The 26,818-nt window shown below is 32.8% G+C and overlaps 2 protein-coding genes across 6 annotated transcripts in view; one reads left to right on the top strand and one right to left on the bottom strand.

Moving 5' to 3' along the window:
- The window catches only part of LOC135135491 (basic helix-loop-helix ARNT-like protein 1), a 115,033-nt gene extending 99,574 nt beyond the window's left edge, over positions 1-15,459 (top strand). For 4 of the 5 annotated variants that reach the window (XM_064064556.1, XM_064064557.1, XM_064064558.1 and 1 more), the window contains 2 exons: positions 13,083-13,433; positions 13,490-15,459. In XM_064064556.1, the coding sequence (XP_063920626.1) occupies positions 13,083-13,433; positions 13,490-13,546 (408 nt within the window). In that variant the 3' untranslated portion in view covers positions 13,547-15,459. The remainder of the gene's footprint in view (positions 1-13,082; positions 13,434-13,489) is intronic. The other variant, XM_064064555.1, reaches the window with a different exon arrangement.
- Positions 15,460-19,430: 3,971 nt separating this feature from the next.
- Positions 19,431-26,583, bottom strand: LOC135134813 (DNA-directed RNA polymerase I subunit RPA43). The gene is made up of 4 exons (XM_064063648.1): positions 26,308-26,583; positions 22,319-22,651; positions 19,667-19,995; positions 19,431-19,616 (listed from the first exon to the last, which is right to left on the bottom strand). Exons 1-4 carry the CDS (start codon positions 26,493-26,495, stop codon positions 19,540-19,542), a joined length of 927 nt encoding a protein of 308 aa, XP_063919718.1. The 5' UTR covers positions 26,496-26,583; the 3' UTR covers positions 19,431-19,539.
- Between the last annotated feature and the right edge of the window lie 235 nt (positions 26,584-26,818).

The raw sequence follows: 26,818 nt of genomic DNA, 5'->3' as shown, positions 1-26,818 counted from the left end.
TGATGTTTGAAATTTTTTGACGGACTGTAGGTAAATAGAATGGCAGATCAAAATTAATCAGACACTTTCGCAATATGTAACTAAATTCACTTTAACCAAGACTTTTCTTAAAACAAAAGACGTTTTTTTTTTACGAAAAAACAAAAAACGATTTGAAATGCAATGTACTTTTCACAATCGCACGGAAGAATTAGTTTTGTATGATACGTCAGTTAGACGGACAGGTCCGTCAGGAACGCTAACTATTGAAATTAATTCGAAGTGGCGATTCCCATAAAAAATTTTTAGAATGTTTTTTTTTTAGACTTTCAGGCAATTTTTTAAATTTTTCTCTCCGTAAGAACCATCCTCGTACTTCAACGAATATTTGAAAACAAAAATTAGCCGAATCGGTTGAGTCGTTCTCGGGTTATGCGCTTAGCACACATTTGGCGATTCATTTTTATTATATAGATATACATAATTTAATTTTTGCCGCTTACTTTTAAAATAAAACACAAACTTCTGTTTTTACTTCCCAAGCGATAGCTAAGAGAAATATTGCAGTAGGCCATCTTTCAAGTTATGTTTGTTTTGTAGCTTGTAAAATACAAAAATGCACGTTTTCCGTTTGGGACTGTTTAAGAGAATTTTTTAAAATACCAATGTACAACACAACTACCAAAATTTGTTTATTTATCACCTTCAAAAAAAAACTGATGACGTCATTAGAAGAGTAGCGAGAATTTAATTCTGCCAACTATAGAAACAGAAAAAGTGATCCGTTCACGGGGATTCGTACCCAAGTCTCCCAAGTAGCGGTCAGATATGACTACTACACAACGACGAGCTCTACTTACTTCTGTTCTACACGTCCACTGCAGCGGGTGACGGAAATATTATCGAAATACAAATTATTGAAAACAAAATATCGAAAATGTAAGATATCTAAAGTACAAAATACAACATATTATCGAAACTACAAAATATCGAAAAACATTATTGAGACTATAAAATATCGAAAAACATATTATCGAAACTACAAAATATCGAAAAACATCAAATTAATTTATGTAAGGTAACTGTTTTTATAGAACATTTTGATATTGTGAAATAGATTCTTAAAAGCGTCAAGATAGAATTGTAAATTGAGTCGGCTTAACACTGCAAAATTGAATTTCTAAAAAAAAACCTGAAGCATATTAAAATATAAAACAAAACGCAGGAGACCAGTGTCACATCGGTGAAGACACAACAATTTTTTCGCTGTCATGAATCGTCATAAACATATATTTTCGGTTTGTTGAAGCCCAGAATAACAAGAAGAAATTCTCTTGCGGTGGTTTCTTCTACACAAAAGATATGACGGCGGATATTGGTGCTCCAAACATATCAGAAGATGACCAGTCGGTAGTATCATATTTCGAAAGAATTTGGGTGGGGCGAAAAATACCAAGAAAAGACCCGAAATTTAAACATAGTTGTTGTAATTTTTTTGAGGCTATCCTTCAAAATTATTCAACAACGAACAACACAGTTGAAATCTGGCACGGAACTCACAGTAATCAACTTCATGCGCTAAAGCCATCAGTGTGGAATTTCATCGAAGGACTCAAAAGGGAGCAAACTATAACCGAGTTAAAAATTAATCAACGCAATGCCGGTCTGCAAGAGCCCCGAGAAAAAAATTCAAGGATAAAAATAAATAGCTACACGCCGTCGTCGGACGTTTCCAAGAAGAATACCAGGAAACTAATGACTTTTATATGAAGTAATAATAATAATATTAATAATGTTATTGATACACATGCAACAAAAAATAGTTCTTGCACAGGTCAGTGAAATACATATATAGAGATATACATACATACATAAATTTACAACTCAATAGTGTACTACCAGTGAAAATAAAAATTCATAACAGGAATAAAATGGATTCATTACTGATAATGTTTTTACTTTGCGCTTAAATTCCTCCACACTTAATTTTTTCATTTCATCTGGTAAACTATTAAAAAACTTTATGCTAAAATATTCAGTGCCAGTTTGTGATTTGTTCAATCTTAATTTCTTTAAGCATATGTATGTGTTTATTATAACGAGTGTTAATAATTATGGATTTCTTCATGGTAGCTGTACTTCTGTATGTTTTTTTTTTATGTATACGAGACATGAAAATATAAATAATGACGGAAAGGTTAAAAATTTTAATTCAATAAAAGACTGTCTGACATCGTCGGTGTATCCGATGCCAGCAAGAATGCGCACAACTCGTCTTTGTAAAGAAAATATTTTATGGCGTATACTGCTATGCCCTCATGTTAACAAACCGTAAGATATGTGACAACGGAAGAAAGAAAAGTAAGCCGTTCTTAATGTCTCGGGAAGAACCCGATTAGAATGTACACTCCATTTTAGAGAACTGTCAACGTGAAAAATTTATTTGAGGATTCAAAACTCCTATTAAAGAAGCAACATTCTTTTTTTAAAGAGAATAGCATGTCAACTGTTTTGTTTTTATTTTTCAACTAATTTATTCGAGTCAAACTACTGCTTAGCTTTTGACTGTGTTTCCATGTTGGATACATTTGCATCGTGAAAAGAAGCTTTATTACTTACTAGCTTTTCGCTCGCGTAAACGATTCGTTGTGTTGAAAAGCATTTATTGATAAGATTCAAGTAAAAATTGCCATAAAAATATTTTTCCTCATACAAATTTTGTCACCCCCTTTCATCTTCTTAGGGGTGGAATCTTGAAAAAATCTGAAATACGTCTTTCATTATATGTATTGAAGAGTATTAATAGCAAGTTCCACGTAAAAATGTAAATTTACAATAGAAATATCTTTATCATACAAACTTCGCCACCACTTTTCACCCCCTTAGGCGTTAAATCTCGGAAAATGCTTAAATACGTATTTCATTATTTGTGTTTAAAAGCACTGTAGGTAAGCAGAGAAAAATGTTGTGCCTCGGTGGGATTCGAACCCACGTCTCTTTGCTTTCCGGGCAAGTATGCTAACCGCTACACCACGAGACGACTTATCTGTTCTCTGCTTACCGACGTGTTATTGTGCCGCCCAAAAAAGAATATTGCAAAACAATTTGATGAAGCCTTAAGCCGTATACATCTTTGTACAATTAGAACTAGGAAGTCTGTCAATGATTTAGTACTTTGGCACTAAATATTTTATCAAATTTAGGACATTCAGGAAACGAATCACAATAGTCGGTCTATACTATTAACACGTACTGTTTTGACTAGATTGGAGGTTATATTTACAAAAAATTGTTAAAATTATCACTAGTTAAATCACAGCTCGTCCTATCTTTTAGTTGACTAGAATTTTTATTTCGTACATAATTAAATATTATGTACGAAATAAAATTAGATTATATACAGGAGTAGTATATCTTTTACTTCCCGAGCGTAAGCAAAGAAAGTATTGTAATCGAGTCCGTCGGCCGACTTTTACATTTTCTCGACCTTTCATGACCCCTAGAAGACGAAAAAATAGGTCTCCCGTTTCCGCCAGTACACATGTAGTTTATGACTCCGAATTGTGATTTTACCCGAAACGTCCAGATTTTTGGAAAAAAAAATCAAAATTATGAAACAACATTTTGCAATTTAATTTGGAATCTGCGAACCCGAATGTTTTGAAATGTTGCAGATGTTTTAAGGCTCTAAAGAGTATCATAAATCTTTAGTCAAAATATATTTGGTTATCCCCTCCAAAAATATGATGCGTCTGGACTTGTGATATATCACTCCATTCATATTTTTTGGATTTGCATATACAGGGTGACTCAAAAAAACTAATGAATGCGCAAAATTTATTTTACTGATTTACTCCGGAACTACAAAACCGAATGCTTTGAAATCTTGAAGATGTTTTAAAATTATCATAAGCATGGTAAAATTTGATCAAAATGTATTTGGTCGTCCCTCCTAAAAAATTTATGACGTCACCACAAAATTTTGCTGAATAAATCCTATCTAAAATGTACAAAATATGGTGAGTCTCTTCTTGTGATTTATCATTCCATTCAAATTTTTTCGATTTGCATATACAGGGTGACTGAAAAAAATTAATGAATGCGTCAATTTATTTTATTGATTCAATCAGGAATTACAGAACCGAATGCTGTGAAATCTTGGAGATATTTTAAAGTTATCATAAGCATGGTAAATTTTTAATCAAAATTTATTTGCTCATCCCCCCCTAAAAAAATTGATGACGTCACCCTAAAATTTGGTGAATAAATCCTATCTAAAATGTGAAAAATATGATGAGTCTGTACTTGTGATTTATCATTCCAATCATATTTTTTGGATTTGCATATACAGGGTGACTCAAAAAAATTAATGAATGCATGAATTTATTTTATTGGTTTAATCAGGATTTACAGAACCGAATACTTTGAAATCTTGGAGATGTTTTAAAGTTATTATAAGCATGGTAAATTTTTTATCAAAATGTATTTGCTCATCCCCCCTAAAAAATTGATGACGTCACCCCAAAATTTTCCTGAATAAATCCTATCTAAAATGTACAAAATATGATGAGTCTGTACTTGTGATTTATCATTCCATTCATATTTTTGGATTTGCATATTACAGCCTGACTCAAAAAAATTAATGAATGCGTGAATTTATTTTATCGATTTAATCAGGAATTACAAAGCGAATGCTTTGAAATCTTGGAGATATTTTAAAGTTATTATAAGCATGGTAAACTTTTGTTCAAAATGTATTTGTTCATCCCTCCTAAAAAAATTGGTGACGTCACCCTTAAATTTTGCTAAATAAGTCCTATCTAAAATGCAAAAAGATGATGAGTTTGTACTTGTGATTTATCATTCCATTCATATTTTTTAGATTTTCTTAAGAGGTGGCTCAAAAAAATTAATGAAGTCAATTTATTTTATTGATTAAATTAAAGGCAACACTTATTATTAGTATTACATTGGACCAACCCAATTTGGTAGACACAAAATTTTTTAAAATAAAAACTTGGTTGAAACATAAGGGTAACACGCTTATTTACATCTACTTTAACATTACAGACGTGCATTTGTCTTGTGCGCTGACTAGGTTCCGCGAGTGTGGTATAGACATGTTTATAATCAACCAATTGTGAATTCCACCGTCAAAAATTAAAATAAAACCCAATGTTTTATATAATAAGCGGAAGTCGAAGCAATAAAACCGATGGTCGTTTTGTTTACAGTTTCTCTGTTTGACTCTCACGTCTGCTGTTACGCTTGTCATCTTAAATTAAGAATGCTTATACATACACGATTTTCAGTTCCCTCTCATATTACACGCCGGCGCCGTATACGTGAGTAAATTGTTTCGTTATTTTATTGATTATAACAAATCAATATTCAAAACGACCCAATTCATTTTCCCGAAGATTTGGGAATACAATAATTTTATTCTTAGTATTACACTACATCTATCCCAACTGATGTACGTGTCTTTGCAAAAATGTTGATGACGTCATCGCAATTTTTTTTAATTCCCACTACAAAAATGTAATGAGAAAACAAACACAATAGGCATGTAGTCGTCAAGTTTCCGACAGCGAGGGAAGTACTGACTAAACTCTTTAGACCAATTTTTTACTTATGATTTATCACATTGCATTTAATTTTTTTAGATTTCTTTAAACACAAAAAAATTAATGAATGAGACAATTTATTTAATTGATTAAATCAAGAACAGCTCACTCCATTTTCCCATAAAATTTTGAGAATACAATACTGTTATTTTTACTATTACACTGCACCAATCCAAGTTGATATACGTTCATTGAAAAAAATGTTGATGACGTCATCACAAAATTGTGTAGATAAGAATTCAACTCGAAAATGGTGGATATGTTTCATTGTATTTCAGGAGCTAGGGAAGTTCTATCGAAACAACTTTCGACCAATTTTTTATTTGATGACGGTACAACGTACGAAATTTGATTTTGAATCTGCAGAACCGAATGCTGTGAAGTCTTGCAGACGTTTTCAAGTTGTTGTACTCAAGTATTAAAATAAATTAGGTGTTTTGCCACTAAATATTGATTGAACCTTGGGCAAACAAACTGCTCAATAGCAGTGGCGGCTCGTGACTGTCTGATGTGGTGAGGCGATGATGGAAGTTTGACAATAATAGTAATATTACTTGGTCTTACTAGTTAGTAATGATAGAAGTCTTGCCTGAATACCAGTCATTCCCGGGTCAGTGGTAGGTCCTAATAATAATAATAACACCCATAACACATTGAATCAACCATGTTTTTATAAGTCAAAATTTTGTTCAAAGTAGCACTTTCTTGGAGGGATTCGGGAATAGTTGTTGTGTTCTTTTCTAAATGTTTTAAGCCCATGAAATTTTTAATGTGTACTTTGGAACTTTCATGTAACTTTGCACTTCGGATGAAATTCTTTAAATCGTTATATCCCGGGATGTGTAAATATTACGGCAGAACCATTTATATGTTTCGTAGGTACCAAGTTGATTTAAAAGACTTGGAGTACTGACGATTCTGTCGCTTATCAATGGAAGTTAAATGAATTAACTGTTTTGACTGCTCGATATTTAGCAAGATTTGTCGACGTTCTAGCTCGGTTCGCCGTGAAAACGGCGTTTCAAGAAGCAACATGACGATATCGTACTCGGGATTTATTTTTCACTCACCTGTACCTATGAAAGAGACAATAACACAAAACACCAACACGTGGGTTTTTATTCACGTTCATGCTAATTACCCACGCACCCCGCAACCCTACCGTTCTGTAAAATAAATGGAAAAATGGTTTAATGAGTACGCCGAAATTGGCGGAGAAGCACCGAAGATATCGCCTCAGTTCCGAGCGAACGCATGTATAGGAGTATAGGAGCTGAGCCATGGAAATCCGTGTCTGTGATTGGGCTGCGCTGGTTCAAGTGAACCGACGTTCTGGCCGCTTCAGTTAAAGAAGTAGGGGCATAAATCGTACGGTATTCAACGGAAAATGTCAGCAGGAAGCATAAAAAATAAAAAATCATGTACAAATTTCCCATTTCAACATATTTTTGTAACTAAAAATGTATTGAAAACTCTTTTTTAATTATAAATTAAGTCAATCTGTTCTTAAGATATATGCTGTGAGGAGTCACCTCACTTGCCTCATATGACGAGCCGCCACTGCTCAATACTTAAGGAAATAAAAGCGAAAATATTACTCCCAGTTAAAACCTTATGGATTTGAGTTCGTTACTATTATAACTATTGAAAATGTCACAAAGTTAACGCTATTGATTTTTTTATGAAATTACAAATGTTTTAAAAAAAATTTGCGGGCAACATTTCCACACAACTTTGTCTTCTTGTTACATCCAACCAAAACTGATTGTAATATAATCTAATTTTCTTTTATTCAGGCTAGTCGTCTTGTAACTTGTGCCTAGCCAGTAAAACTTTTACAGCCCTGCGCGTGCTCATACAGCCATGTATTTTAAACTATTATAAGTTGAAATGACAGCCAAAGTTGATTCAGGCAAATTTTCACTCACAATTGCTGCTTCCTCAGCAATATAGCTTGCGCCACACTCATTTCAATACATCGAAAACGATAAATCGAAAAATGTAAATGACAGAACTAGACAACACAATAAGTGCGTTTCCAAGGCAATACGTCTAAAGCTCATACGATGTTTCTTCAAATATTGGACCTTCTAGAGTTTTTAATAGTTTATAATAGTTATTTACAAGTGAGAAACAAAGAAAATATTGAACAATACACGCAAGGTAACAGGGTTTTTACTGGCTCCAGAAGGTGATATCCTTCTGTCCGCCAGTAAAAACCCTTTTACCATGCTAGTAATGTTAAATACTATATTATTTTTCAAAATTTAAGCAAATTTCAAGGTCGACAACTTACCAGTGTAGTTAGCGGAGATCACAACCCTCGCAAAACTGTAGGGTCGCGGACGTTACAGTAAACAACACGTTTTGTTGTACATCCGTGTTGTACTCGTCTATGATATTGTAAACAAAAGAAAATGTAACTAAATAGTATGTTATATAACAGAAAGCACAGAATTTACATTGCTTTCACTCTCATGTTTCAACACTGCTGCTGTACATAACAAGGACTTTAGAGCCGTTTGCATTGAGGGCTTAATGCTGATTGTTGTTGACATTAAATGCCAAATGAAAAAGTGACAAGCTGACAAGTTATTAGAAAAACATTCTGATTCAGAATCAGAATCAGAATCGAGAGAAATTATGATTGGGGGGCATGTCTTCATATGGTGCATTACCCCATTAAACGCTTCCAATCATCCCTGATCAGCCGTTCACAATGTCTAATAACATTTTGCCATTTGTCTGCACGTACTGTAGTAAGAGCCTCCCGCCTTAAGGACTGTACAACACCAATAGCGCCACCGTGTTCCCGAATGTTTATTGTAATACTGTCCCCCACGCCAGTTCAATTGGAAAATACTGACAGTGGTAGGAATATTGAAAAATAGGTGGATAATTCCTCTTGGTCTCGTCACTGCCATAGCATTTACCCTAGACATATTTATAAATCTGTTCTTTTAGGATCTCTGCTGGGTGCTTTTAAGTTGTTCTTCTAACTTCTCCACTCAGTAAGAACATAATTTATCATAAATATTGCGATAGAACGCGCTCATAGAAACGATTCAAATTTACGCGGTTCTTGACGTCTCAACTGACATATCAGTCACTATTGCAGTGTCGATAAAGTAAAATAAGAAGGTGTAAAAAAATACTAAACTACACAGTTAAGAGTAAATTTTTGGGTTTTGCGTGTCCTTGACCTTCGCGCCCATTTTGAAATAGTATATTACGTAATAAGAGTTGTAAGAAGCATCTTACGCACGAATTGAAAAAGTTGCGCACGAGCCGCGAAGCGGCGAGTGCGTATTTCCATGTGCGTAAGGGCTTTACAACTCGAATTATGTACTATACTTTTTCTACGAGCACAGACAAAGAAAAAAATATTTTTTATTCATGAACATTAACATTTTAGTTTTATTAGATATTGTAATTATTTGTAGTAATTGTTTATTGTCACTGTACAGTTGTTAAACACAAGGGAATGGTCGGTAGTATTAGTTTTGTGGCTACTTCGCACAGTGAGAGCAATACTCACGTAACTCAAAACCAGCGTGTTTTGAGTAATGGTGATTTAAAATTCCCAAGTTTCTATATATTATTTGTATCTTAAATACCAAAGGCTTCGAAATACATTATAGTCGTATTGTCAATCTATTATTAATCGTGTTTTTATTCCTTTAGAGTAGACCCTTCTACTCGTTATAGAAAACAAGAAATTTTGACTTACGTGACTCTTGCACTGCTACACCATATCAAATATTTTGGCTTGCGTGTTAATAAATTTAAGACAAGAGCAAACTAGCAACACATTGTAATGAAAAAATATAACAAAACACAAAACGATCACAGTATTAATTCATTCAACATCTATACTGACCGGCAAAAAAACCGGTCACCCTGAAAAATTTCGCAAAACCACTTTAAAATAACGGAAACAGACCAAGTACGATATTTTCTTAAAAAAAAAAACAATAAAGGAGGCTGTTGTTGTAAATAGTGTTTTTCATCATTTGATTATAAGTTTGGCAATTAAAAAACGCTTTCACGCGAAAATAATTCCGTTAACTCTTACAGACGTCTTTCAAAGTGTCACTCTGTTTCTGTTATTTTGTTAAATTAAATTTAATTCTGCGTTTAATTGGCTTCTTTTTTTTGCTAATTTATACCTTATATGTCAATAGTGAATGGTTCTTTAATAAAATAACGATCACTAGTTAAATTAATAATTTTTAAAGCTTTGTTTTGCGAAATTTTTCAGGGTGGCCGGTTTTTTTTTGCCGGTCAGTGTACTATGGCTAAATTGTTATAAAATGTGTTATAATTTTATTTAATTACACTGGTCAACAAAATTCAATTTTTTCTCTCTAACTTTGACATAATTGTAATGTTTTCGTTCAATTTGTGTCTGTGTTTGTAACAAAGGGCATAAACCTTACAACTTAGCTCAATTAAAAATAAAAATGCATATTTGATGTCAAAAACAAAAAAGCAGGTAAAACAATTTAATTTTTGTATCTTTAACGGCAAAAAGTGATGTATTAACAAAAGAACAACCATAATTAAGAAAAAAACAACGATTGTAGTTTAAAAAACGAAAAAAACAAAAGAAACAGCTAAGACCGACGTTTTTTCGGTTGCCTCCTATGTATTTCATTGGAGATCTCTCGCTTTATGGTCCCGCAGTATTCTGCGAGCATTTAGGGGTTCCATCGATCTTGGTAACGTTTTTGTATCCACAAAATGCCCAGATGGAAACGTTCTCTATGTCCGTCACTCACGTCGTCATAATTTTTGGGGAAAAAATCAAGATGCGAATACATAAAATGCACTTTTAAGAATATGTTAATTTTAAATTTTTTATATGATGATAACATGTTTTCTACTTACTAAACGTAGTTTTCTTATTGTTTCCCAAGAAGTTTGTAGCAATTTGATCACAAAAAAATACACCTTATAGAAAGTTTCCTATTACTTAATAGTACGATTTTTGTATTTTTCAAAGGATAATATTGAAGATTACTTTTAAATGAGAGCTAAGTTTGGGTTTAGCCGTTTATAATATCATTTAAAATTGTTAATTAAATAATAATTGGCTGCTATAATAAAAGTTAGAGCTTAGCTGTTGACCAGTGTTATTTTTTTTATACATAATTGATTCAGCCCATCGTATTTTTTTACGTATTGCTAAAGGACCTTCATAAATATTGTTTAATCATTTTCATTTAAGTCTGATGCCGCCGTTGTCGTGATGCTCGGGAATTGATTGACCATTATTTCCTGATATACTTCCTTTCTATACAAAGTTATAAAATTCCATCGGAATTTTTGACAAATTTTAATTTTTTTATTTCGCTCTAATTAACATTCCTACCTTTCCTATTCAAAGAAAAATTGATTTCCATGTTTTCGGTCAATTCTTAACTAGATCAGAACACATTGTGCACTTGTTGTGTTCAATTTGTACCTAAATTAGTAGGAGTATCAGATTATTATCAACATCGACTGAAATCTCATAGCTTCATAGCTTACTTGCATTTCACTTAGTTTTGAGATACGGCAGTCTTGCATTAAGTGCGCACGTAATTTTCGGAAATGCAATACAAACATTTTGATGAATTTGAGCATTACGCAACTATTAAAAACCGTTTATACTTACATATACTAAAACTACATTAACTTTTTTATGCATTAATGATAAATTTAAGAATTCGGTAAATTTTGACTTACGTGAGTATTGCTCTCACAGTGCGACTTGTACTCTGACTACAGGTTGCAGTCACATTATGTTCTGAAATAGCATGATTATTTGATGTAGTAGGACTTGTTTATCGCAGATGCGATTTTTAGTGAATTGTCGGTTTTATTTTTCACTGAATTATCTACATAGCCTTCAGCTACCGATGACGACCGCCATCCACCATGCCTTTTTAATGCTAGTAAATCACCACCAGTATCAACTAGGATGGTGGCAGACGATCGTCTGAAACAATGACCAGTGTATTGTTTTGGATCTGGTAAACCAAGATATTCTGCTATATTTTTTGGTACACTACCAATCTTATTTATGCCGACACACTGCTTGGTGCATTTTTGGTTTATGTAATTTAAAAAAAAAGGTAGTGATTTTGTATCATCTCCTGAAGGACGTAGGTTCATATACTTCTTACAAGTTGGATAAAAAGTTTTAGGTACAACAAAAGAACGTTGAGTTTTTGTTTTTGAATCAGGAATGGTGATAATTAATGATTTCCAGTATCTTGCACATATTCAGGTTTAATATTTTGCAATTCCTGTTTTCTGCATGCACCACTAACCGCAATGATAAGAACAACCTAAAACAAAATGTTATATTTATGAGGTTATAACATAGATGTGAGATACCTTCATAAATAGATATTGCGTATCTGGAACATTTTGTAAAAAATCATTTATATTTTTGCTTGTTAAAGTTTTTGACTTTTTGCTCTTAAAGCCATCTGCTTTTCTTTTTAGTAGAGCTATTAATTTAGGATAAGTGGCAATGTTGATTTTGTCATGTTTTATGTTTATTGTAGCCCTTAACATTGAATATATCGCCCAAAGAGAAGATGGTTTCATTGTAGTTGACAACTCTTCAAAATATGCCAACATTACGTTTTCTGACAACGAATTTACTTTATTTTTTATTTTCCATTCCATAAATTTTTGGTAGACAATTTCAAATCTTTCACGCGACTTTGTGGGCAATAGATTGTCGATAGCCGTTTTGGCCTTTTCAATTATCTCCGGCGGCGTGCACATTAATTCATCACTATCGCTAGACATTTTAGACTACAATTAAATAGAATCCGTAAAAAGAGAGAAATGTTGATATTTTTTGCAGTAAATGTTACCTTCTTCGTTTTCTTCTTTTAAAATTCTTTGATTATGCCTCTTTTATTAACAGTAACGCTGACAGTGCTTCACAATTTTGTATTTGCCTGTCCGTCTTGTCATTTTCACTACCAACCTAAATTGAATAAATCGAAAAATCCCTAACTGTGCGATCTGCTTTTCTTACGCACGCTGTGCGTAAGGACACGCATACATGATTAGCGAGTTGTGTGATCTTAACGATTTACAGTGGTGATCGTAGAAAAAATAATATATAATCCTCGATTAATTTAACAGAGGATTAAAATGTGGAATATGAGCCCGTGATTGGTTAGAACATACACGTTACCTAGCAACGGACCTCAATTAAACGTTAATCGCGAATTAACTTTTAATTGAGGTCTGTTGCTAGGCAACGTGCATGTTTTAACCAATCACGGGCTCTATTCCACATTTTAATCGTCTGTTAAATTAATCGAGGATTAAATATATATTTAATTCGCCTTTCTATAAACCGGCCCCTATTAGAGTTCTAAAAATTCTTGATACGTATCTTATGGAAAAGACTGAGCTGAAAGTGAATTTAATTTGTATGGTGATAATGTATGTTTTGTGTTGCAGATTACTTCGTGTGGAACTAGTGATTCTTCAGTACAATCCGTGGAAGATCCACAACAAGTGGAAGCTGCGATCGTACATTTAATAACCAATCTACCTTCGCCTGGCTCAGATCATCGCTCAACTCCCAGTCCTCGAGTATATTACAATGTAAATGAGAATCAAGACTGTTCTACTACGACTGAAAATTCCCCTATCAGACCATACCACATGAAATTAAAGACTGCATCCAAACGACCGCCCAGTACTGAATTAAGAACCAACATATATAAGCGACAGAAAACGTCACCTCAATTGCCATCGCTTTCGAATGTAACGCCTTATCAAAATAGGTCTCAACTTACCGAAATAACAGTGAGTAATCTTTCTTGTAGGCAAAAAAATTGTATTTGATTTTTTTTATCATATAGCAGCAAACGGAACCATCATTGTATCAGCATGACCAATTGCTTCGCAACAAAATATGAAGTCACTATTGTGTAATGTGGAGACTGAAAATTAGGCCATACTTAATGGGCAACAATTCGCTCATGAACAATGTATAGAAGGTGTGGTGATGTTTTAATGATCGTGGTGAAACAAATAAGAAAAACCTGACTACGCATAAGACAAAATTCGATTTATTTTATGATTGAATTATTCCCTATTCGTTCAGCTGAAAGAATAAGTTTCAAATGCGCAACTTCACAGAGACAAGTTGAAATTTGGATGAATCAAGTGCACATTTGAAAATATACTTTGCTGTGTGAATAGACTGTAGATGTAAAAGTTGTATAGATTTTGCATATTCTCGTAATATACATATACCATATACTGATTAAATATAGTAATTCTGTGATGAAGTTTTCTTTACGTTAAATTTAGATGTTGTCGTCTTGTATATTTAGTACAAATTTATTAAGTTTTAATTTTATCCATCGTCTTTAATCTAACCCCTATTCGTTACAAGTAAATTCAGGCATGCACGTAAAACATCTTAATAATTGTACTAAACAGGACCATTCCTGAATGTCAGACAGTCAATGTGCGACAAATAAGTTGTATTAAGCTGGCTCAATATACCATTAAGTCGTAGTAAGATACTTACATCTTGGAAAACGACTACTTTACATGAGAATGCCAAAGTAACCGAACCCGACGTATTTGTAAAAAACGAGGAGGTTGAAGTAAAAACGGAGGGAGCACTTCGTATGCTTTCAATGGTACCGTTTTGGGACAAAATTAAACACCGTTTACGATGGGTCTGTTGATTGTGTGCACATGTGAGGAGGCTAAAAACCCCAACGTTTTACCGGTACTCCATAGGCGTACATGGCGATTATTTTGTTCCCTCACTTACGGTGTATATACCTATTATACGTCGTGCGTTATTTTTTTTTATATGAAAACATCCAAACTTTGTAAATCATGAAATGGAAATAAACAATCTTGGAAAGACAATTAGTGTTCATAAGTTTCAGTTCGTTTCATCCCCATGACGGATGATAAGCCTAACTGCTCCGTCACTGATTGGCGATACTTTCAAATCTAGGGGTGTGGTTAACTCCAGTGCATAGTCGTAAAGGTGTTTAGATTCCAAGAGGTTGGGGCTATAAATTTCATAGTATTATCGCTCTGTTCTTACTCCACCCTCCACGGTAAAAACAACTACATTTGTAACAAATTGTGGGGTATGTTTATATTTCTGTTCATGTTTGCAACAAAATACTTCAGAAAATACGTATAACGCAAAGAGCAAGAAGGAAACACAGTGTCAATATAAATTTAAAAGTTTTCTTACTATTTTGTACAAAATAAAAAAAAAAGCAATGCAAAATTTAAAATGGTGAGATCGGGTGAAATGAAGTATATTTCGAAAAAAGATTTAAACTATAAACTAAACCAAAGGAAAACTACATTTAAAAAATCAATTGTTATTCATTTTAAAAAAGTCGTATCCATATTCGAATCATGTGAGTAAATACTACAGTTCCCATCAAAACTTCTTGGACAACAATGTCCACCAATTGTCATAAACTGTAAAGCGACCTTTAGTAGCTACTTACTAACCCTATTTTTCGTTCTGATCTGCCAATCCCTCACAAAATGTGACAACTCAATCAATATTATCAAAAATATACCTTAAGATCGCTGCAATTTACCGATAAGACATACCACCTTCTATTAACGATATTATTTACAGAACACAGATGGCATTTCAATCAAGATGACTTAAGAAAAAATGTCAAACAGTGACAGTTAAGCTTGAACTATATACATTGACGTTTTGATGTCCAAGAAGTTATGACGGGAACTATATAAATGTAAGGATCTGTTTCACCACAACATTTTGATTTGTTTAGACTTGATTGTAACAAAATAAGTTTGAATTTTAAACGGACGAACGTGTTTTTTTCCTCATTTTTCTGATTAAAAATAATTTACTAGTTCAATTTTAATTTTGTTGAGTACAGTTGTCACTTGAGCAAATAGTGGAATAATCAGTATCAAATCATTGTTTCCGACAAGTAGGGGAATTTACAGGAGAATGTACTGCAGAGTATGATACATAAGCAAGGTCATTTTTTTACTTTTAGCAGCAACTAACTCTCATGACCTTTCTAAAGCCATCAGCATTACAGGTAATCTAACCGTTCCATTTAAGAAACAATCTTACTTGGTCGTATCCACAACTTTCATCCACTTGTTTGTTACCTTTGGTGTATGTATAACAAAAATTATTGTTTGTAGGAAATCAATTTAATTAACGATAATTAACCCCATTGAATATCTGCCAACCTTTCATATATCACAAAATGAAATTAATCTTGCTTGAAAAATGTATGCACGACCTGCAGCATATTGTCCTCTCCTTAACTAAAACTTAGAAGTTCTTGCTAATTTTGTCAGTTAGTTTTTATGTTAACCAAATGAAAGCAGTAACCTATTGGAATCTAGTACTGTCAAAATTTGTGACCACCGACAAAATGTAATGAATAAAAATTATAATTTGTAAAATTTAAAATGATCAACCGATTTATTCACCTTATTAGCTGTTTTAAAGTATTTATATGACTGTACTCCAAAATCAAATTGCCATTTTAAAACACTATTATCACTGATAAAAACAAAAAATAAAGAATGAAGACAAGTGTTTGAGGATCACACTGTTGTTACATAAGTTAAAAAAATTAAATTCAAAGTGTTTCATTCAGTTTGTTTTCCGTTGTTCGGCCTATATTTCATTTTATCACATGCCTACCATCTACTAGAATGTTAAAAGTATCCTAAGCATGTACAGTTGGCATGAAGTGTTTTGTTGTTTCTGTATGATTACCTATGCATAAGTGTACGTTCATTTTTGTAATCCAGTTTTGTGTAACGGTCTGTGTGTCGCGTTTTCTGCGGCTTTTAAGTGCATTTTAGTCAGAAACATTCATACTCCTTAAGAATTTGTTAGTGCGAACGTCAGCTTTGTATGAAGTACTGTACCTAGTAATATTTCACAATGGAATTTAAACGTTCAAGTTCATTTAAAAATAATTATAAACTGAAAATGTGGCCATTGAGTTAAATTTTAATTGAATTATTATTATAAAATAAATAATCTCATTAGCTATTATCTACCAACATTTCTGCAGAAAATCTAATTCACAATTTAAAAAAGTGACAGGTTACTTTCTTTGATTAAAAATCGAAATACTTTAATTAATAAATTATGAATATTATTTTATGATGATTGATCATCGTTGTGACAGACAATTTGCCATAACCCATAACCAGTAGCTTCAGTGATGCAATCGCTAAACAGTATCGATTTGTGAAGATGCAAGACAAAAACTTTTAAAAGTGTTTGCGTAAAACATAATTATCAATCATATTATGGACGAAGGACAGCAGCTAAACTAGGCATGTCAATGTGAAATTTAGTGGAGAAACTCATGTAACTGAAAATCAATGTCTTCAAAACAGGAAATTTATAAAAAACGCTTCATTAAGTAGTTCAAGCGTAGTAGCACAGGAAAAGCTAGAAACATTTCAGCATATATTTCTATATGTTTCAAATATTACACTATGAAAGTGTGAATAAAATATTAAATTTAAACGCAATTTTAAAATTAGCGATTTCAATTTATGCAAACTAAAAAATTAAATAAAAAAAATGTAACTTTGATGTTGTAAATGTTTTGTACTTTCCGTTAGTTGAAACCACATAATTTGAAAATTTACCAACATCTAGTTACTAATATAAATGTTTTGATTTTTACACATTCATCGCTAACTCAGTATATGTGAATTTTCTAAACAGCCATTCCCTAATTAAGTCAAGAGGAACTAACGTTAGTAACGTTACAACATTTATCCAAGCTGTTGGATATTTATTGCATTATTGTTAAGGTAATCATACTACTACAAAGTTAGCGTTCGCATTTAAAAATGTAATTATTTGTACTTGAGTTTATAAAATTAGAAAAAGATCGTGTCATTTGTAAGTGCAACACTTTGTAAGTTATTGCCTTTTCTGTAATTTTTCCGATTATTCTTCTAAGTGAATAATAGTTGTGATGTGTAGAATATGAAATTGCCGTAATCAAACATCATTTTATCAATGACATATTTTTCAAATCCTTAGAAAAGTAAATGACTTGACCGTTTTGCACTCCAAACATACACCCAATTTAAGCCTACGGTGAGGTAAAACGTCCCATGAACGATTTCCGTTGTTGAAGTAATCAAAACGTGTTATGTTACTACAACACGGGAAATTTTTGTTTATTTCACATGCGTTGGGTTATTAGAATATTTTTCGATTATGTCGATTATCAATAAGAAGTCATGGTCTAATCCGTTTGTATTTTAACAACTTTGCACACAAGCAGCTGCATACGCAACATTACATCTGAAACATGAGTATTAGAAAAGATAACGAAATTGTTAAAATTTAACAGATGGTGACAGATATGTGGTTAATATTGAGGAACTGGAGCTGCTGTCAAAAGGTTAAAAATAAAGAGGATACGGTCAGCCTTTTTTACGTATCTAATCAAATTCAGAAAGTAATGAATCTATGGATTTTTCTAATGTAATTGCAGTTCATAACCTTGAATGTCAGTTTTGCAATAGTAGCAGAAATTCACGAGGTAGTATTGCAGTTGCACAATTGTACCTACATAAATGGTTGTGGACATTGGACAAGTTGTGTTAAATCATCCAGGAACCTGATTTACAAATTTTTCTTGTGTTGTCTCTAGAGACAACTTGTACTCTCGTGTCGGTAAAAACGATTGGCTTAATACATACATTAAATGAGCAATAAAAGACAATGATTTCAAGTATTGTATGTACACCTATAAGAAAAGCATATAGTTACATTTTAGTTGTATAATTTAATCATTAATAAATATTTAATCTAAATTACGTAGGACTTTATAGCAACAATGAAAAGCTATTTTCACATGGTTTAAAAATTGCTAAATTTGCTCAGCACGTTTTGTATGCTTTTTGCAAAGGTGTACATCCCTAAGATACAGAGAATTTTACTCTTTCTAATTCATGGTTACTTGTGCAAATTTTAAAATTTTCCATCAATTGTTTTTTTATTACTGTAACATTTTACTCAAGTTTAGAATCCTTCAAGGGACTATTTTACCTACTGGACTAAATATTTACTTTACGTAAACAGATACTTTCGGTTAATGTTTCTACAAATTAAACACATTATTCTATGTAATATGGGCATAGCTTTTTACATCTAAATTCAGTTTAACAATTTTTTTTGTTTGTCAACAATATTTACCATTTCAAAAATTTGTATATGTGGTCGCTGGATATTTATCGATTTATTTATATTAAATGTGTTAGCTATTTCACTCAAATGTTTTAAATATTTATTTTGTTAATATTCCCACATTTATGTTCTTTGTAAGTTTGTATGAAAACAATAACTTTATTTTAACTATGCTTCATTGTGTTAATTATATAAATATATACTTTTCTGTTTATATTTCAAAAGTATTTATTTTGTTAACTCCAAAAACCTCAAGTCAATGTAATTCGGAAAAGTGTACCCAATTCCACAAAATACACGGGTAAGTACGGTATGTACACTCTCGTTTCGTTTAGGATATACCTTATACAATTATATATACCCCATGGGACAAGGGAAGAGGGTGATCCTGGATTAACAACCAAGTAGATTCAAGATGCACTGTAACTGCATTAGCCAACAATAGGACACTGCATCTCCACCCCATCGTCAGGAGTTCAATACTATCATAAAATTTTATGAAGTACATCCTAAACCGATTTTGAAAGGTATTCCTGTTTTGTTTTTTCGAGCGCATTTGAGGGATAGTTAAAAAACTGTTCTGGTAATTTGAACTGAACCAGATGTTTTTTTATTATTAAATGAAAACTAACTACGTACTATGCTATTTACAAAAAAGTAATAATTTTATTTCTACCTTACAAAGAGATTATTTTACTTTTTTGTCTTTTTTTTTTTTGTTGGCGAGTCACTTTGTTCATTATTTTCGTCTAATTTTCTTTTAATATTACCTGAAAGAATATGTTTTAACACAAGAAATATGAATAAATAAAAGAATTACTTTTAACCGTCACTACACTGAAGTTTTCTTGGATGTCTTTCAGTTCATTCTGAACCGGATCTGCATCTGCCTGGGTTGAAGATGTAAACAATGTTTTCTTTGCCTTTGCACATTTTTTATGATTTTTGGATGGCAACTTTTCTCGAATTGCAGACTTTTCATCTTCAACTGTTACACTGAAATTTTGGATGGCAGCTTCATCTACTCTTGTTTGAATCGAAGAGGGTGTAAATAACGTTGCCGTTGACTGTTTGGACTTCTTCTGATTTTTCAGTGACAAATTCTCAACTGTAGAAGTCTCTTCGTTTTCAAATTTATTTTGAATGGAACTGGAACATCAAACTTTTTAATTCTCAAAATTTACAAATAATAAATTAATTAAACTAAAACCGACCATACCCATATTTTCTATATAGCAGCAGTAATATTATATTTTTTGTGTAAAAGCCAACGACCACTGTACTGAGGAGAAACACCAGACCTTGTAAATAATATTTAGCTTGCCAGTCGCTACCCGCAAGAAGATGAAGGGATTGATTGTATATACTTGGAAATTGCTACATTTATGCATATTTTATAATAACGTTCACAAAATTTGCCATCAAGAAAAATACCTACGGTGTCCTGTGATTCGCTTTGTTAAAAGGCCTCAGGTGAGACACTGGAATTTTTAGCCTTCAAAATCTGAACACATACAAATGAATTATGTATGTACCCCAATATTACTAATTAAAAAATGTATTTTTGTCATATAACCATAGAAAATGTGGGCTACTAAAACTGAACAAGTGCAATGCCCCAATTATTTTCTAGAACTGCTATGCGAGACCAACCTACATGCATATTGTTCATAGTATAAGAAACTACGACCCCTACGAAATTCTGTAAAGCACCTAAAACGAGTGGCTCAAGCGCTCCATTACCAAACCCGATTTTTAAAAATTCTTCTTATAAAGATTCTTTCTGAGTTACTCCCAATTTAAAGTCACAGTAAAACATGGAACGATAAGGCTCTCCTGTTAACTCCAGGTTTCTACCACTTTCAGTCGCTCTACAGTTTCTAATAACGTAAACACAGTAATGACCTGACACTTGCATACTCATGTAACATTATATCACGCTATAATTTTCAAAATGCTGTAAGGTTATATACGGTTGTTATAAAATTAAGGTATTGTAAAATCGACAATGGATCAGTCAATAAGGTAAACCCACAATTACATATTTTTCCACGGTACCTAATCCCGTCCGTCATCCCTTCCAGAGAAGGATTCAAGAAAATGCGTTACTCTTCCAGTACTCAATTATTTGGACATATTAGAATGCACCGTGTATTATCATATTACATTGTTTTGTTTCTGGAATCTATACATTACATTTACAAATAAATAAAAGTTTTGTATTCGAAACTGTTCTGGAGAAATGGCTATAGATACAAATAAGCAATACAGCTAAAACCGGATCTGCGGTGGTGGGCAGGATACTGGGACAAATCTTTGATCTATAGCAGTAGATTCGTACATACCAGTCACGAGCCGCACAAAAGGATTATTATTTCCAATTATTAGCTTTAGTGCGGCCACATAACCTTAGGGAATTTGGAAGACTATAGTATAATATTAATTTCCTAAAACCCACTAATTTTTCGTATCCCAAATATTGGAGTAGGCCTCGCATTAAATCTTTTGTAACGAAAGGTCAACAACAACAACGGCCGACTCTTTTATGTTTTCTCGACCTTTCATGGCACCTACAGTACTAAGAAATAGGTCTCCCGTTTCCGTCTCTCTGTCTGCCCGTCTGTCAGCCGTCCCGGATTTTAGTTACAGATAATCTCCGAAAGTATTGGGCCGATTGTTGTCAAATTTTGTATTTATATTAGGAATATAATGTAGATGGTAAAACCCTAACCAAAATTTGTCTAATCGTCCCCACCAATAATGTGATGACCTCACTTCAAAATTGTACATAGTAAATTGGTTTTAAATTGTATAAAATAACATGGCACTACACATGTAGTTTCTGACTCGGTATTGAGTTTTTACACGAAACGGTCAGATTTTTGGGAAAAAAATCGAAATTATTATATAAAACATCATTTTGTAATTTAATTTTCGTTTTATTTTTATAAACTCGCATCACTCATCCATACCATTCATCGATTTAACGTCATAAAATTTTTAATGTATGTACTCGATGGTAAGTGAAGTACTCGAAAAAAATGTTAAAAAAAGTCCCTGCACCAAACCTTTGGAAATAGTGAACGTCAAATTTGAAGAATTAACTTCGAAATTCTGATTTGTTGTAATGAACTGCATTGTCTAAAAGACAAGAAGTTAAATAATTAGTTATTAATAATTTAACAATAATTTGCTAAAATACGATTCACAACGTCATTTTTTACTGTTGAAAGATGTCATTTTTGACTATTTTTATAGAAATTTTAGATTTTCAATTAAATTGACATTAAAACATATCAGAATTACGAAGTAGTTTTGAAGTTTCATATGTTGAAAAATTTGGTTCGGAGATTTTTTGGCCATTATTTTCGAGTTCTGTAGAACCTTCTTAACAACGTACCATCGTGCATATACGTCACAAACCCAGGCACGCACGCACTAGAAACTTTATGGTTAAAATTAAAAAACTTACATGATTTCTCCTTTTATATAAGGTAGTTTTCTATCAAAGTCCGTAGAGGTAATTTTTAATTCTACTTCATCATTAATACTTAGAGAATCTCCAATCCAGTTTTCTGAATGTTTAGGTTTTGGCAAAGAAATATTAAAAATGTTGTGTACTAAGCAACCCACATGATCTTTACTTATCTTGTTAACAACTCCTTGAAGTAACTTTTCTGTGGCTGGCTTAAAAAGAAAATAGTCTGCTTCAGTGTCCACATGGATAAAACAGGAATCATCACAAATATATCCGTTCTGAGATGAAAAATTTACATTTTTGTAGCCACAAAGTATTCCTTCCAAACTAAAACAAAAAATATATAATATCTTAAAAAATCTTATTCATAAAAATTTTATTGTTGGCGTGAACAGCAGCTTGGCGAAATGTTGAAATTATCGTAACTTGCTTATTATAAAAGCAAAACAAATAGACTCCAGGAACATATTGTTTGGTGAACGGCGAGGGTACCATCCTCGACAATCCTGGTTATTTGCAACTTGTGAACAAATACATTATACTATTCATACAAGTTTGTAAAATTTGCACAATTAGCAGTGTTGTGAAAAACAAGTTATTGTTAAGGTAGCTGTATATCTTATAATTGCAGCAAAACGTTAGGTCGAAATATTTTCATAAGTAACAGGTATAACAAGCGAGCTCGAAATTGTTGAATTTTTTTTCGGGAGACCAGTAGTTTGTTCCGAGAAACAAACTAGGAGTAACTGGAGAGACAATTTCTGTGTTAATTTTGAACTCCCGAGTTATATTCGTCATGAAAATTTAACCCACATAAAATGACATGTAAAACTCAGTAAGCTATTAATTTTGATTATAACTGCGTCGTTTTGGTTTCATTATAAACGAAAGTGAAAAAATTGTGAAAACTATTAATTGGTGCTAATAAAATTTTCGGAGTATTTTTGCAGTTTTTTACTACAATGGAGAACTTAGAATTGGGGCAGACAAAGACACAGATCAAGCAATGAAAAAATTAAAAACCACTAACACCCAGAGGAGTTACAAATCATGCTGAATCCAGTGCAAGGGATTCTGTGAAGAGAGAAATTATTCCTTCTTAATAGAACCTTCACCTATTGATAGTATTAGCAATATGTTGAGAGACTCGCTTTCAGTATGAAAAAGTCTTTAGATCAAGATTACAAAGAGACCCCCGTTAAAGTGTTGTGGAATACAATAGCGACATTACTATTATACAAGGTATTGCGAAAAATTTGGAATTACATTTGACCCTTTCAAAGATATTTGTTTTAAACCGGTAAGAAATGCAAGAGATGCTAAAAGAAACAATTAACCAGCAGACATAACAAAGCCGAGGGTTAGTTCAGCGGCATTTAAATGAAAAAGAATATTTGTATATGATAAGCTTATGGGACGAAGCAACCTCTGGAAGTCCTGAAAGTTTAGAACATAAATTTTACTTGATTGTGGATGGAGAACTAGTCTGGAGAGAAAATGAAACTGCTAGTTGTCTCTTACGACTCGTCAAGGATGCTCTCATTTCCTAAACAACAATAGATGGTTAATCCCGAAAAAAAGAGCCACCGGAAATGTGTCCCATAAAGGCGGCCAGACACAGAGGGAAACGTCAAGACTTGAATGTACGTGTCACGAGATACAATTAAAACTGCTAGTGTGTGGGAAAGAATCTGGCATGTGCAGTCAAGCCTGTTGGAATCAAAATTGGTTTGATTTTTAGCGTGTACAGTTATAACTGCGCGGGGAAAACTCAGTGTGTGGACACAAGTCGCTGCACGCTTGAGTTTAAATTCAGTTGCGCCGTTTAGAGAGTTCGGCTTTAAAATTTACGACAAGCGTGCACACTTTTGATTGCAGTCTTCCCTCTCTCTGTGTGTGTGCAATTAAAGAGTACGGGTTTAACTTACGACAAGCGTGCACACTTTTAACTGCACAGTCTTCCCTCTCTGTGTGTGGCCGCCTCAAGGTAATTTGATTAATAAATTAATTTAAGATTTTTTTTATTCAAAAAATTTCATTTGCTTTCACATTGTCTAAAAAAATATCAAGAAGAGGTGATCGCACAAAAACAGATATTTCTTACCGTCAATAAAGGGTGGAATACAAGAATACAGAATAGTTCAAAAATTGTCCAGTGGGAATAATTACATTAAGTACTTATATGGTTGAAATTAGGCGCTCAAAACGCAGAACTTGACAGAAAAACATTAAAATCACTAATCACTCTCCTCGTTCATCAGCTACAACCATGTTATCGAAATCTGGCACAGGAAAGCGTAATTAAAATTACATGACGTAGTTCAGGAGCATCTCGGAAACCGTACTTGCGACTTGATCATAACAAGCAATAACTGAAATGATTCAGAACTAGCAATATTAATAAACTGAAAGAATCACCACAACTCTGCCTACCAATTTCTTGCGCTGCAAGCTGCAAGTATAGATACTAATAAGAGTAATAAGACTGTTTACAACAATGTAAAGGTCGTTGTTTGAAAATAGTGTGGAATTTTCGAGTGGTATTCCGCGTAGGATTTCCAATGAAAACACACGTGGAATTTCTAGAAACAATTGGTTGAATTTGAAAAAATTAATGTCACTGTTTGGATACAGTGCATCTTTTTTAAAAATGGCCACAGGGATTCGTTAAATTTTAGATCCCATGTTAACTTCTGTTGGGTGAAAACATAGTGATGATTTTTACGGTGAAAATAGCCTTAGGATTCTACTTTAATTTCCACTACAACTTTTTGCAGTTAATTGCTAATTTTTGTTTTAAAAAAATATATTTTGATAAGAAAAATTTTGGTACATCATAGGCATAGGTTTTAACTCGTTATTTTTGACAACATAATTTCAATACTGCAGTTTTTAGAAAAGAAACAGAACGATGGAATTCTACCATAAACGCAGAAAATTTTCTTTGATTGTATTCTGTGGCATGCTGACGAATTTCGGTCACTAAAAACTAGTAATTGAACAAATAATTAAATTTTTGGGAACATCAGGTAAATGCTTGTTTTTACATGGCTGCCTACAATATTACCGACCAAAAAATCCATTTTTTTTTTTAAGAAATATTCTTTAATTTAAAGCATTTAATGAAATCGACAAAAAAATGACCCAAGTTACATCCAGTACAAATTTCAACTCTGAATCTTTACATTACATTTACTTTATTTACAAAACATTCATTAACCATAGGGTATAAAATTTAACATGGGAATTCCTATGGCCACTTTTACAAAAGATGCATTGTAATTAATATGAGTTGTCAGATTCTTTTCAAAAATTATTGCCGTGTGTTCATAACAAGTTGCCCCTTGCGACGAAAATCACACGAGTCTACAAAGTGGACGGCAAGTATTGCAGAAGAGATTCTCACCAAGAGTTGTAATCAGCAAGACAATTTACTTTTGCCTTACAATCTTTCAAGAAACAAGACTGAATTTAGTAGCACCACCGCTCGTGACATTTTTACTGAATAACCTTTCCTTTTAATTGTCGCATTTTTTGCACTTCTACAGTGTCCCTTTGAAGTATTGCATACGTTCTTAGTTGTATTATCGCGAGTGGAATATTGTAGCATCAAGAATTTGTAGGTTATCTGCGATTGGTGAAGTTCAGTTAAACATGGGCATGTCACTGGTCAAATTTATATCTATTGAATTGTTATTTGGATATTCAGCAAAACTGCAAGCACGTTTCAAACTAGTTTTCTTCAAGTTGAAAAGGGGCCTACTTGTCGTCTAATCACATTCCGGTAGGCATTTTCTGTTGTCATTCGTTCACTGTCCACTTTACCCTGATTATAATACTCAGTATGAGGAATATAAGGGTATTGACTTCAGAAACTACAATAAGGTTCAAAAACATAGTAACATAGTACGCACCGATATAATAATACTGTATAATATTGTGTGTATAATATTTAAATGTATTGTGTTATAGATCATACGTACCGAGGACAATATTTACCAACACGTGTATTTAGAATTTCATTCAACGAATTGTTCAGGTCACTTAAATGATACGGATGCAAAGCCAAATGATCTTGAATTCTTTGTAAATATATACACGAATTTCTATTTTCGCTCTGTTCTTCTAAATCTTTTAAATTAAAACTTTTCGGTAGTTTTTCTTTTTTCATCTTGTCTTCGTTTTGACGACCTCACATATAATGCCCACAGAATAAATGTAAACAAGCATGGCAACCACAGAACATTCACAGAAGATCAGTGACACAGTAGATCAGTAACGAAACTTCAGTAATATTTGCGGAAAGGGTGTGACCTTGAGAGCCCGTTCCCGGGAAATACGAAGATTCAAATATTTCGTAGCATTCGTATAATAATATTAATAATTGTACACAAAAATAAAAATAGCTGGTACTAGTGACATTGGCGATTTTTTTCTTTTTTGTAAATTATTAATATATTCAAGCAAAACATTTTTATTCAATTTTGACGTTTT

Source organism: Zophobas morio, unplaced genomic scaffold, assembly GCF_036711695.1.
Source record: "Zophobas morio isolate AGI-343-1 ecotype UQ-CSIRO unplaced genomic scaffold, CSIRO_AGI_Zmor_V1 ptg000024l, whole genome shotgun sequence".
NCBI lineage: Eukaryota > Metazoa > Arthropoda > Insecta > Coleoptera > Tenebrionidae > Zophobas > Zophobas morio.
The sequence above is the reverse complement of the archived record's forward strand: the minus strand, read 5'-3'. Positions and strand labels throughout refer to the sequence as shown.

Bases quoted from the DNA above. Each gene is read 5' to 3' on its own strand.
- LOC135134813 (XM_064063648.1), bottom strand. From the start codon at position 26,495: ATGAAAAAAGAAAAACTACCGAAAAGTTTTAATTTAAAAGATTTAGAA. The intron at 22,652-26,307 runs GTACGTATGATC...TTTTTGTTTTAG, and splicing joins GTTGGTAAATATTGTCCTCG to TTTGGAAGGAATACTTTGTG. The intron at 19,996-22,318 runs GTAAGTTTTTTA...TTGATGTTCCAG, and splicing joins TATATAAAAGGAGAAATCAT to TTCCATTCAAAATAAATTTG.